At 43.3% G+C, this 13,610-nt stretch overlaps 1 protein-coding gene across 1 annotated transcript in view; it reads right to left on the bottom strand.

Moving 5' to 3' along the window:
* Nucleotides 1-13,610, bottom strand: part of KIF26B (kinesin family member 26B) — a 377,549-nt gene that overhangs the window by 237,503 nt on the left and 126,436 nt on the right. The window contains exon 3 of the mRNA XM_066617657.1: nt 7,649-8,182. Coding sequence (XP_066473754.1) covers nt 7,649-8,182 — 534 coding nt within the window. The remainder of the gene's footprint in view (nt 1-7,648; nt 8,183-13,610) is intronic.

The following is a 13,610-nucleotide window of genomic DNA, read 5'->3' as shown; positions in this document are numbered from 1 at the left end:
AGTACATGCAAATTGCACTGGATATTGCTGCCATCAAGTGATGAGCATCTGATATTTTGCAGACCAGAATAACAACACAGGCCAACACACATTTTGCTATCTTAAAATCTAGACCTATTCTTGGTTATATTTGGGTGCTGATTCCAAAAATGGCATCAGTTTTGCTATATCACATCTAGTTTTGGAGAAATGGCATAGCCCCATTAGTGAATCATTCCAGCAGCTTCCTCATGAGGAAGCCCATGCCATGGCTCACAAGGAAGCTGCTGGGACTATTGACTAACAAAGCCATGCCGTATCTCATAAACTAGATGTGATAGGGCAAAAAAGATGCAATTTTTGCAATCAACACCCCATATTCACAAAAAATCACTATAAATTTTGAAAAAAGAAAGTTTTTCTGACACTCAAATTTCTCAGGCCTGTATAATAATCTTTGCATAGGACAAGGATTGGCACAGCCACAATTTTCAGAATTATAATGCTAACTTTCCTACTTTGCTGCCTCTTTATGCTGACAGAGGACAAAACCATTTAGCAGCAACCTAGCAGAGGTCTCCCCCTTTCCCTATATAGTGCAGAATACCTTAAACCAGTGGCTCCCAAACTTTTTAGCGCCAGGACCCACTTTTTAAAATGACACTCTAAGGACCCACCTTGGTTTACCAAACTTTAAGAAAAGGAGATCTAGAAAGAAATAATATTTTATTTATTTATAAGTAATAACAACAAGAAAAAAGACCCTCGAACATTTATCTCCCTAAATTTACATAGGCTTGCAAACTGTAGGAACTCAGCTCCTTTACAGGGCAGATAGCAACTATCTTGCAAACTGCAGGAGCTAAGCTCTTTGCAGGGTAATCAGCAACTATAGTATCTGATTTTTGAATAGTCTCAGGGCTTGAAGCAATTAGTTATCTGATCTTTCCATCACCCTTTGGCAACCCACCAAAAATCAGGCAACCCACCAAAAATCACGACCCACAACGTGGGAACCACTCCCTTAAAACACTTCATATTCTGTGCCTAGAGGTGGGTGAAAACAGTTTTATTTCTTCACAGATTTCTGTGTTTTCTGAAGTTAGAAGTGCACAAAGTGGTGTTATGTGTTTTTATTTCAAAGGCGCATTTTTATAAATTATAAACTATAATCACTTTTAAAGTGTACTAGGTAGGTGATATAGGTGGTATAGTGTCAGCAGATGCAACCACATGTGTTAGAAGTGTTAGAGAATATGTGAAGGTAATAGAAAAAAATTTTCTTGCAGATTTCACAGATTTCAGGTTTTTTGTTGTTTTTTTTTACAAAAATGAGAAGTACAGAAGGCAGTGTTATGTGTTTTTATTTTGTTATCATCGAAAAAATCCACCTATGGCAATGCCATGTCTTGCAGGGATTATTACATCCCTTTTACTATCACTAACAATCACTTCCATCTATTTATTTCATCTCTATCCCATCTTTCTTCTGCAAAACTCAGGATAGTAAAATATTGTTTCCAAGCAGACTCCCACCCAGGTACTCACTGGGTCCAGACCTACTTCCCTTCACACAAAATTGCCTTCAAACTTTGCCCTGGGGACAAACATTCTGATATACAATTCCATCTTCTAAAAGTCTACTATTTGCATAACTTTTTACACTGATAGGCAGGATGGTGTAGTATTTCCGGATTTGGATTTAGGCCTGGAAGAGTTAGGTTTGAATCCCCATTCAGCCATGAAGCTTTGTGGGTGACCTTGGGCCTATCCCCATCTCTCAGTCTCATCTACCTTGCAGGGTTGTTGTAAGGACAGAAGGAGGGCAGGAACTATGTACACCACTCTGAGCTCCTTGGAGGAAGGATGGCATAAAAATGTGAAAAATAAATGACTTCAGTCCTCATGTTTGGTCATTTTTTAAAAATTCATTCCTTTGGTAAGGTACATATGATGACTGATTGGTGGACCTTAATGAAACTCTCATATCTTTTACAGTTAGCTGTAAACTATTGTTCTGTCTTAGTACAAAAAAGACACAAGCCATTTTTGATATGCAGTTCCTTTCCAGAGTCACAAAATCCAGATTCACAAGAAATCCTTTAGGGATACTAGTTTTAATGCAAGATTTAGGGGAAAAAAATCATGATCAAAATTTAACCAATTCAAACTATCTTTTGTTCATTGTACCAGTGCAGTGGTATGACCAAAAACACACTCCTTTTTTGTTTTCATAAAATAGATAGTTCAGAGATCTAAACTTCATGTTAAAAAGAACAATTGTTACCACAGGGCCAGATGAAGGTTTATAAGATTCCTGCAGTTCATACCTTTAGAGTTACACCTGATGGATTTGCCCATCTCTACTAATACTTAGCCCTTTTCAAAGTACTGTACTTGACAGTCTCTGAAGCATTTACCTTCACAAAAGCTCTGTGAGGAGGCTACTGCTATTCCCACTATACAGATGGAAAACTGAGAGACTGACTTGCCCAAAGCTGTACAATGGGTCAACTGCAGAAATGGGGCTAGAATCTAGTTCACTCAACCCAGCATTGTTCCAAACAGACAAGAAGACATGGTCTTCTAACTTGGTGGTTTTTGAACATAATAAAAAGTAGCTTCTCCTCAAAAGATATTACTAAACAGTGCAGCAGCAGACCTAGTGCTGGGTAAATGCCCTGGGTGGTGCATCCATATGACTCTAGGACCACATGGGAAGCCGCTCCTGATGCAGTTGGAAATTGCACTTCCAGTTTTCCAGAAGTGCAGTTTAAGACCATGGGGAAGCCTCACAAGGTTTCCCCCAGTTGTTCCTATGGTCGTGTGAGGCTTCATTGCACTCCAGAGGTAGGGCAAGGCTTCGCGTAGGGGAGGGGGCAGCTTCGTACATATTCTCTAACACTTTGCCCCAGGAGCAGGGAGGCAGAAGTTCGCCAGCACAAACAGAAACCTCAGTTGATTATGTTCCAACAAAAATCTATTAACTAATTTTAAATAACATATGAATTCCAAATACTTACAGCTGTAACCTAACAAAAACTACACCACGGAAAAAAAAGGATCATTTACAGAAATGCTGTTGTTCTTTGATGAATATAAAATCCACACACACTTCTTCAGTACTGAAGGGTGCTGTGCTGGTATTATTTAACCTTTCCTGGCAGCTAGGTTTGTGTATTTTACAGGCACAAGTAGTCAATAATATTTGCATGCGCCCTTCACAACCGAGGCAGCAATACATGTTTATTTTGTATTCCAGTATGTGTACCCATATTTCTTCACAATATTAGCTTTGTGAGAAGCTGCCACCAGAGTTTATTTTGTTCCTGAAGTTGTGGCCTTTATTTACAGTTAGCAGCATCCTACCCTACCAACTGCATTTGCCAACTGAAGTGCAAGACCTCTTAAAAAACGGCTCCAATCTGCCGACATATTTTGCTTCACAAATGTATAGCAGTCCTGAATAATGTAAAAACGCCTAATAGTTTCTGCATGCGCTGAGGATTGTTTGGGTGGCAAATAATTGTTTTAGGCATTCCTCTGCTAGGCTTCTTTCTAGTTCAGCGGTTCGCAAACTCTCAGGGAGTTTGAGAACCAACTAAGTTGTTGCTGTGGAAGGGGAAGGCAGGAACGCAATCCCCAGGATCATACTGCTACCAGAGACAAGGGGGGGATTTTCTACTTACAGCTACTCCACCCTCCTGGGGGGTCCAGGGAGGCTGTGGACCCTCAGCAGTGCTCCCCAAGCCTCCAAACTTCGGTAAAAAGTAAAAAGATAAAAAAAAAAACCACTTCCTGTTTTTATCGCAAAATTGGAAGTGGGTGTCTTTTTTACTTTTCACAGAACTTTGGGGGCTTGCAGAGAGCTACAGGTGGGTCCACAAGCTCCTTGGATTCTCCAGGAGACTGGAATTGGCAGTAAGTAAGTAGAGAAACCCCCCCCCCCCCGTGTCCCTGGCAGCAGCACGATCCTGGGAATGGTGTTGCTGCCTTCCTCCCTTTTCCACCTCTTAAGGTGCCACAGGAAAGACTTCTCAGGCTGGGGCATCACAACACCCCAGTTTGAGAACCTCTGCCCTAGTTGTTTGCACTGCAAAAGGGGGAAACTAAAACTGGTGTGTGGACTGGCCAGCACATGTCTGCACTCTGAGCACTGTGGATCTAAGGCTATTAAAACATTCTTCCCCATTGCTGAAGCATGCCTTTGGAACTGCAACAGAAGGCATCTATCTCTGGACCAGATCAGACAGAAAGCTCTTCAACCTCTCCAGACTGAGAGCAAAATCCAAAGTTCAGCTGAAATGTCTGCGTGACTTCCTCTTTGCCGACGATGCAGCTGTCACTACCCACTCTGCCAAAGATCTCCAGCAGCTCATGGATCGTTTTAGCAAGGCATGCCAAGATTTTGGACTGATGATCAGCCTGAAGAAAACACAGGTCATGGTTCAGGATGTGGACTCACCTCCCTGCATTACAATCTCTGCGCATGAACTGGAGGTTGTCCATGACTTTGTGTACCTTGGCTCAACGATCTCCGACACTCTTTTTCTCAATACCGAGCTAAACAAACGCATCGGTAAAGCAGCTACCACGTTTTCCAGACTCACAAAGAGAGTCTAGTCCAACAAGAAGCTGACAGAACATACCAAGATCCAGGTCTACAGAGCTTGCGTCCTGAGTACACTTCTGTACTGCAGCGAGTCATGGACTCTTTGCTCGCAACAGGAGAGGAAACTGAACGCTTTCCACATGCGCTGCCTCCGACACATTCTCGGCATCACCTGGCAGGACAAAGTTCCAAACAACACAGTCCTGGAACAAGCTGGAATCCCTAGCATGTATGCACTGCTGAAACAGAGACGCCTGCGTTGGCTTGGTCATGTCATGAGAATGGATGATGGCCGGATCCCAAAGGATCTCCTCTACGGAGAACTCATGCAAGGAAAGCGCCCTACAGGTAGACCACAGCTGCGCTACAAGGACATCTGCAAGAGGGATCTGAAGGCCTTAGGAGTGGACCTCAACAGGTGGGAAACCCTGGCCTCTGAGCGGCCCGCTTGGAGGCAGGCAGTGCAGCATGGCCTTTCCCAGTTTGAAGAGACACTTGGCCAACAGTCTGAGGCAAAGAGGCAAAGAAGGAAGGCCCATAGCCAGGGAGACAGACCAGGGACAGACTGCGCTTGCTCCCAGTGTGGAAGGGATTGTCACTCCTGAATCGGCCTTTTCAGCCACACTAGATGCTGTTCCAGAACCACCATTCAGAGCGTGATACCATAATCTTTCGAGACTGAAGGTTGCCAACTCAATGTATGCAAAAGTAGGTTGTACTGTGTTCAGTGAGGCTTACTCATAGGAAGTGTGTTTAGGACTGCAGCCTTGGTGGATGTTCTAGAGATTTATTCACATGCAAACATACACATGCAGACTCTTGCATGCGATTGCAAAATCTGCAGAAAGCAGAGCCCCAATTGTACAACTGACAGTTTGTTGTTCAGACTACTGTTGAATACATTCAGCCTACTCAATTTGGAAGGTCTGAACTAGGCTATTATCACCAGCTAATTGCTGCAAATCAAGCAGAGGTTAAAAAGACAGCTACAGGGATCAGTTCAATAGTTCAGGGATCCGTTCACCTAAGCTAGAGAGTGAGGAGTGTCTTTCCCACTCTGCAAATCTGTCTTAGGTGCAGCATCCTATTATAATGCCAAGCTTTCTTCTTATCCGAGAGGCAGAGAATCAGTCGGAAAATAAAATCAGCCTTCAGAGCAGTCAACCATTTCTGGCAGGCTGTCTAGACTATCTAACTGAAAGCTAATTTACAATGGGGAGATGCCCACTTCAGGAGCCATTAAGTCTAGCCAGTCCCACAGCTGTTGTTCCTGGGCATCAGTCTGACAAATTGTGACGCAGAGGGCAATGAACCCCACTGCTGGAATTGCAATCCTCATTGCCCAGAGAAGATTTTTTTTCTCCTGGCCCAGTTAGCTCAGCATTTCTCAGATGCAGCTTCTAGAATGATTTTGCGTTGGCCGTCTCTAGTCACATCTTCTCAGCAACATCACACTCAGTTGTGCTGTGCAGTTTGGGGACTATTGCAAATGTAGTGGATGAAAATCCCAAATAATTCACCACCATTGCACTTAAAAATCTGAATAATACCCATTCTGTGTTTCATGTTTACAGTTACAATCATGATGGAGAAAAAGTCTTGCTGCACAATGAAGCAAACTGATTTCAGAAGCTCACAAACTTCAGTGTTAAGCTCATGGGTAACCACACTGGAGGGGGACACTTAGAGCTCCTAAGTCTTTCACAAACTCATCGCATGTTGAAATTAGCTACAGCTTTCTGTGACAAGGGATGGAAAAGAGTTTTACCAGTTGCATTGCTGCCTGCCTTACATCTCTTAAAGACTAATGAATCCTGTCAGAAAAAAATATACGTAGCAACCTGACACACAGAAAAGTACTATTTTATATATAAAAGCCTAGAGTAGACTAGGCGTGTAAGGCTGCAATCCTTACCACACTTACCAGGCCACGTCCCAATGGACACATTTAGATTCAGGTGATGACCATTACCTCAAATTAAATCTCTGTTTCATCGCTATAGCAATTTCATTTCCTTCACAACATGCCAAAAAAAATGTATAACAGCCTATGTATAACAATATTTGTACAAATCCTCGCTAGTGATATTTCTAGAATGCTAGAAACCATTTCCAGTTTCCGACTACAAAACCAGAAGTGGTTTCTGATCATGATTTTCAGTTTACCAGAGGTTTGCTTTAAGGTTAATCTTAACCGTGTCCCCTGCCCTGGCAGTGACACAATCCTGGGGATCCGGTTGCTGCCATTTCCCCACCCCCGAAGCAACTTATGTGGTTCCCAACTCCCTTGTACAAGTTTGGGAACCACTGCATATACTACAGCATGATCACTTAATTACTTCATACATCTTCCTTAAAGTATTCATAGCTATCATTCAGTGGGGAGAAACTTCATTAAATGTAGAAATGAGGCAGGCATTTCTTTAGAATTGTTCTTTAGAACAATTTTGATACTGAAAAGCATGACATTTGCTCTCTACCTCCATGACAATATCCCTCCTTGATAGGTAACTGTGTGCTACCATTTTGTGCTTGTAATGTCAGAATTTTCAGCTCCTTCTTAACAAAAGAGTACATGGTTTCCTTCTCCTCACTAGTTAACACTTTTTTCAGTAGCCTTAAGAAATGTATGGTTTGGGAAAAAAAGGAAAGGCATGCATTTTAGACATTTTTATAATGGAAAACAAACCATTTAAATTTAAAATTGGCACTGTTCAGCACAAGGAAGTCAAGTGAAACCAAGCACAAAGTGTTTCTTTCAGATCCAAAATGAATCCGACAGTATCTAGAGCACTGCACTCTTCACAAATGCAACCCTTCTTCTTTAGTCTACAGCTGGCCTAAAATGTATACTGAACAAGGGATTGTCGAAAACGTTTCAACAGTAATGCTCTGTCTCACCTTAATCGTTCAGCATTTGTTCTGCTGACAGTGAGGAACTGCATGTCAAAATCTCAAAATTAGAATCGGGCGCCTCATTTAAGGACAGATAGAGATGCATCACTATGAGGACACCAACCTTCAAGCATTTCAAAAAACCTTTCCAATGCCACTTACTTGATAGGGATACAGAGTAATGCCATTTGTTCTTGACAAGGACCAGGTGCCGTCTAGGTACTGATGAGCCTGGATAGCCACAGAATTCAGGATGTTACCATTGCTGGGACTGGTGGCCATCTGTACACTGACCTTTGCCTGGTGTCCCAAGGAACCGTTTTTCTTCTCTATCCCATTAACGATCCCTATGTTGTTCGGTTTCCCGCTGAACTTGTTAGGCAGAAAGCCAGCATAGTTGGAAGTAGCATAAGGAGCAGACATATATGCCCAGTCCCTGGGCTGGAGGCTGCCCATATGTCGAGAGCCCACTAAGGTGGGAATGTTGGGGAGGGGAGGAGGGGAGCCAGGAGAAACATCACAATGTTCTGTGTTGGCAGCCTGCTCGAGCGTCAGGACCATCTGAATAGCTTCCTGCTTCAGCTGGTTCAAGTGGGTGGCACACACATCACACCGGTTGTCCCTCTCATTCCATGCTTTGCGGGTGGTGTTGGGCACCTGCAGCCTGTCATGAATCGCTGAAGAGAATGCTGGGTCCTAATAATCAAACAGAAGAAAAGAAGAAACCATGAAACTGAGTTAGCAATCATTAAATCTATTCTACAATATTTGTTACTACATGCATTTTTTTTTAAAGGTGGTCTCAAGAATTAGAATTTTAAAATCTCCATGCTAAGCCCAGCTCTAAATTAGTAGTCATAGTCTTGAATATGTTGAGATAACCATTTGGGAGTTAAATCATGAAGATCCATTCAGATGGCATTTGCAAACGGCACTAAAATTATCCATAATATGATTTAAGCCTCACACATAAAAAAAAAACAACCCTGATTTTTGAATTAGGTTTCCAGATCAAGCCAAGAACATAAACAGACCAACACAAAAGCTTTTCATTGTGAACCATACAAATTTAATGTTAATTATTCATTATCCTGAAGTGCAAGCTACTTCATGTTTACACAGAAGCAAGTCCCATCTTTAATTAAACTTACTTCCAAGTAAAGGTATATAGGAGTGCAGCCTTGAAAAAGGATCTGATTCTCACCATCAAAACAGCCAGGTTGCATAGGTGATACAAGACAACCAAGACTGTCTCCACCACTGGACAGAATACAGGTTTATGTTTTATGACTCATTTTTTCCAATTGACTAGAAAAAATTGCTAAAAAATTGCATGACTAGCTGCTCTAAGGTACAGTCATTTAGCACGTCAAGGAATCCAGTCTCCTTTTCGTGAACAAAACACAAATTGACCCAGTCAATATGAGGATAATTGAAGTCCCCCATGATTACAACCCTGTCCCTCCTTGTCACCTCCCTGATCTGTTTCCTCATTTCAAGGTCCCCTTCCGATTTCTGGTCTGGAGGACGATAGCACGCCCCCAGTATTGCACCGCTCCACAGGCCTGGTAATTTAACCCACAGAGATTCTACGGTGGAGTCGGACCCACCTTCAATCTCTACTTTGCTGGATTCTATCCCTTCCTTAACATAAACAGCCACCCCACCTCCAACACGCCCCTGCCTGTCCCTCCTGTAGAGTTTATAGCCCGGGATTGCGGTATCCCACTGATTCTCCGCATTCCACCAGGTTTCCGTTATGCCCACTATGTCAATATTTTCCCTTGTCACTAGACATTCCAGTTCTCCCACCTTTGCTCGTAGACTTCGGATATTCGCATAAAAGCATTTGTACACGGAATGCCCCAGGATGGGCTGTTTATTCGCTCCTTTGTCCCCGCATCCTCTCACTGTGCCAAACTGTCTATCACATCCCATCACACTACCATTCCAAATTTCTTCTCCTACTCTGCCTTTGTCTTGTTGTTCTCTAACCTCCCCATCCTCCTCCCATAGGGATAAGGAGTCCCAAACTGGATGCCCCATGGCTCCTGCCGGCCTTCCCCCAGGGATCAGTTTAAAAGCTGCTGCCACCTTTTTAATGTTATGCGCCAGCAGTCTGGTTCCATTCTGGTTCAAGTGAAGCCCGTCCCTCTTGTACAGGCCTCGCCTGTCCTTGCAGGGGCGCAGGGGAGACAGCAGGAGCGGGGTGAAGGCAGCAACACAATCCCCAGGATCATGTTGCTCAGGGGAGCTGCAGGGACTGGGATGCACTCACTAGTCCCTGCAGTAGCCGTCCTGGAGCACAGGGAGCCCTGCGCAAGCCTCTGCAGGTCAGCAGAAGTGAAAGTGGATCGTGCCGCTGCCTCCTCACTGCCCCCACCCCTTAAGGAGAAAGAGGCCAGGGCCCTCAGGCTGGAGCGTCGCAATGCCCCAGTCTGAAAACCTCTGTTCTAAGCAATTTATTTAAGACAAATTAAGACCAGGATCAGATAAAGATGTACATTCTATTTGCAAAAACAGCCAAATGTTCCCGGAAGCTTTGTAGAAATGCATAGTATTATGACTCATAATTTATGACTATCCCCTGTTGTTTTCAGTGGTGGCAATATGAAAAAAATCTTGAGAGAGGAGCACTGAAGAGCAAAATGCATTTCAGAGGAGACAGGATTTGTACTATATTAGATTTCCAAAAGATAACAAATGATTTATTTCACCTTAACACTCCCTTCATAACCATAAGCTGACATGAAACAATGACAAACTGCTCTTTGTATATTTATATTAATACAGAAAAACACCTTGAAAAGTTAAAAGTGCCTGTCCTTCAATGTTGACAGGGGTCCAGCACTGGGGTGGATGGGGACAAGCTACCTGTCTAGATGGCACTCGCTCCCTTGACCACCCAGGCACTGCTTAGGCTGTTTGTTCCTGAAAGCCCTTGTAATTCCAGGCTTACATTTTCTGTTGGGGGAAGTCTGAACCAGTCTGAACTTTGCATCCAAAAGCAAACAGCTCCACAGTGATAATGTTTATTGAAAGAAAGAGGTGCAGAGAGTTACAAGGAGGAGAGGAGAAAGGAGTATTCACTGTTGAGAGGTCATATTAATTACACTCCATTTTATTATATGTTCAAACATTTTATTTTCACTGTTTATCTCCTGTGAATAGCTACTTAGCCTGCTGTGATTAATTGATTAATAAATCAAGATACCTCTTTAGACAAAGTGGCTGGAAGGCAGTTCTGTCATCAGAAACTCAGGAGAAACCTAGATGAAGACGGGGAAAGCATCAGGGGACATAAATGAATTGAGACACAGGTTGGGCCATTCAGAATGAGCATCAAAGTACCCAAAGAACTTGCTTTCCACCACATTGCACATTGCTCAAAAGTAAAAAAATCTCATTAAAAAAATCCCATTGTTGGTTGGTAACCTTCAGTCTCGAAAGACTATGGTATAAGCCAGGGGTGTCCAAAGTTTTTTGGCAGGAGGGCCACATCAGCTCTCTGACACTGTGTCGGGGGCCAGGGAAAAAAGAATCAATTTACATTTAAAATTTGAATAAATTTACATAAGTTTACATAAATGAATATATTAAAGATGAACTTATATGAATGAATGAAGGTCTTTCGATAGCTCAGGGCCTATAAAAGGCCTTGCACAAAGCAAGGCTGGCCTTTTGTTTGCTGCCGCTACTGCATCACAGATGTGAAACAGCAAGCAGTGGAGGGAGCCCTCATCCCACAGCTCACGCAAGAGGTCAAATAGTTGCCCTCACGCTGAGTTCCCTTGCGTTGGGCCAGAGCGGGCTCCAACAAATCTTCAGAGGGCCAGAGTTTCATTGGAGACTGGGGATTCCCTGAGGGCCGCATTGAGAGGCCTCAAGGGCCGCACGTGGCCTCCGGGCCGGGGTTTGGGCACCCCTGGTATAAGCCTACAGCACCCAGTATTCCCAGGAAGTCTCCCATCCAAGTACTAACTAGGCCTGACTCTGCTTAGCTTCCGAGATCAGATGAGATCAGGCATCATATCCCATATCAGTCCATATCAGTAGATAAGCAAGTATAGTATAGCCAGTTGTTGTATCAGGAATACTTTTGTATTGACACAGAAACAGGAACCCTGAAAAACTTAGCTTTTATGTCTCCCCATCGTTAGTTTTTAGCCCTCTGGACAACAAACAGTTGGGAGCATGTGAAAAGTATGAGGAGAAAGACAATGGAGTTCGTGGAATTATTCCAAGTTGAGTTTCAGTGCCTTTCCCCCTCTCATAAAATTTCCTCCTTCAGCATAGCTGCCACTCAACTTCAATTACCATTTTAATGTTTATTTGTATTTTATCTTGCTTTGTATTTTAATCCTGATTGTTAGCTGCCTTGGGTGCCCTTTGGGGAGAAAGGCGGAATATAAATCCAATAAATAAATAAATACCTTCTATTTTCCTTCTTCCTTGTCTTTTGCCACTTCAATCTTCACTAAAGCACTCTTGACCAAATCTTACTATCTGATGAGTGTTTTAGCTTGAATATGGGAAGGTGTGTGTGCTTTAACTGAAAAATATTATATTTTATAGCAGATGTTGTGAGTTGTTAACAAAAGGGATGTTTGATCTGTGATGGCCACTGCACACTTGATGCCTCAATTATATTTTACTTATGTCTATTTTATTGCACATATATTCTCTCTCTCATATGATGGAACTCAAAGGTAGCATATTTGGGATTCCCACAAGTCAATGAAACCCCCATTACAGACACAAGTAATTATGTACAGAATTACAGCCCTGATAAGAACACAGGACACTAGTTAATTTATCTAATTCAGTGTTTCTCAAACTGTGGATCCGAACTCACTTGGTGGGTCATGACCCAATTTCTGGCGGATCCTGCAAAGCCTCCAATGAAAATATAGGGTATGGAAAGATCAGATAATTAATTGCCTCAAGTCCTGAGACTATTCAAAAATCAAATGTCCGATAACTGCCCTGCAGAGAGTTGAGCTCCTGCAGTCTGCAAGCTTGAGTAAATACAGGGAGATAAATATTTGAGCATCTTTTTTCTGACGTGTTTTTTTCTAAGTAAATCATCAATGACAAGCAGTGGGGTTAAGTGGAGGCTGGGTCACATAACTAAGGGCACAATCCTGGGTCACCTTGGGCCAGCGCAAGTTCGTTGCGCCGGCCTGGGAGTGTCACAAACATGTTATAAGGCACATTCACACCTCCTTTACAGTCAGTGAGGCCAGTTCAAGGATGCACACCAGTCTCCCTGCGCTACTTCCCAGATTTCAGCTGGTAAGTTGCACCGGCCAAGGGTGGCTGGCACAGGGGGTTGGGGAGGTCAGAGCAAAGGCGTCCCAGAGTGGGCAGTGGCCAGGCCAGTGGGAGGACTGCGCCCAGGAGGGGCAGCGGGATCAGGATCCGGTACTTAGGCTGGATCCTAACCCCCCTCCTGGGCAGCCTGGCCTTACATCAGGCTGCTCATATCTGCGCCACCTCTTTAGGTGGCACAGATCCAAGTAGCTTCATGGGGCAGCTGCCGCACTACACGGAGTAAGGAGAAGGATTTGCCCTTACTCCAAGTTGCACTGCAACCCAGCCCAGCACCACTCTGGATGTAGCATAGGCCAGTCGGCCTGCCTGTTCCAGGGCATGTTGAGATTGGGCTGTAAGCCTCTCAGACCTTTAGTCTATTCATTAGGGCTACCTCATTAAGAGAAATGGATCAAGTTTTTTTTCTAACAATTAAAATTATCTATAAATAACAATACTATTTCTTTCACCATTTTTAAAGTCTTGAAAAGCTAGGTGGGTCCCAACAGAGTGTCGTTTTAAAAAGTGGGTCTCAGTGCTAAAGAGTTTGAGAACCATTGGCCTAATTCATTATGGGGTGAAGAAATTCGTTTACCTTGTAACAGAATGCAGATGTGGAAAGCTAGGGCACTTGGGCCAGGATACAGTTTTAGTCAGATATCTGCTTTTCACTGCATTCATATATAACAGAGGGAAACAGAAGCTCTGGATGTTTTTTGCACCATACCTCAAGGTTACAGGGACTGAGGTCCCTGTCTTCTGCATAATTTGCTTTCTACCTGGTTGATTACCCAGGCTATAAAACTTTTGC

Source organism: Tiliqua scincoides, chromosome 1, assembly GCF_035046505.1.
Source record: "Tiliqua scincoides isolate rTilSci1 chromosome 1, rTilSci1.hap2, whole genome shotgun sequence".
Classification (NCBI taxonomy): Eukaryota; Metazoa; Chordata; class Lepidosauria; order Squamata; family Scincidae; genus Tiliqua; species Tiliqua scincoides.
Note: the sequence above shows the minus strand (reverse complement) of the source record. Positions and strands in the feature narration are given on the sequence as shown.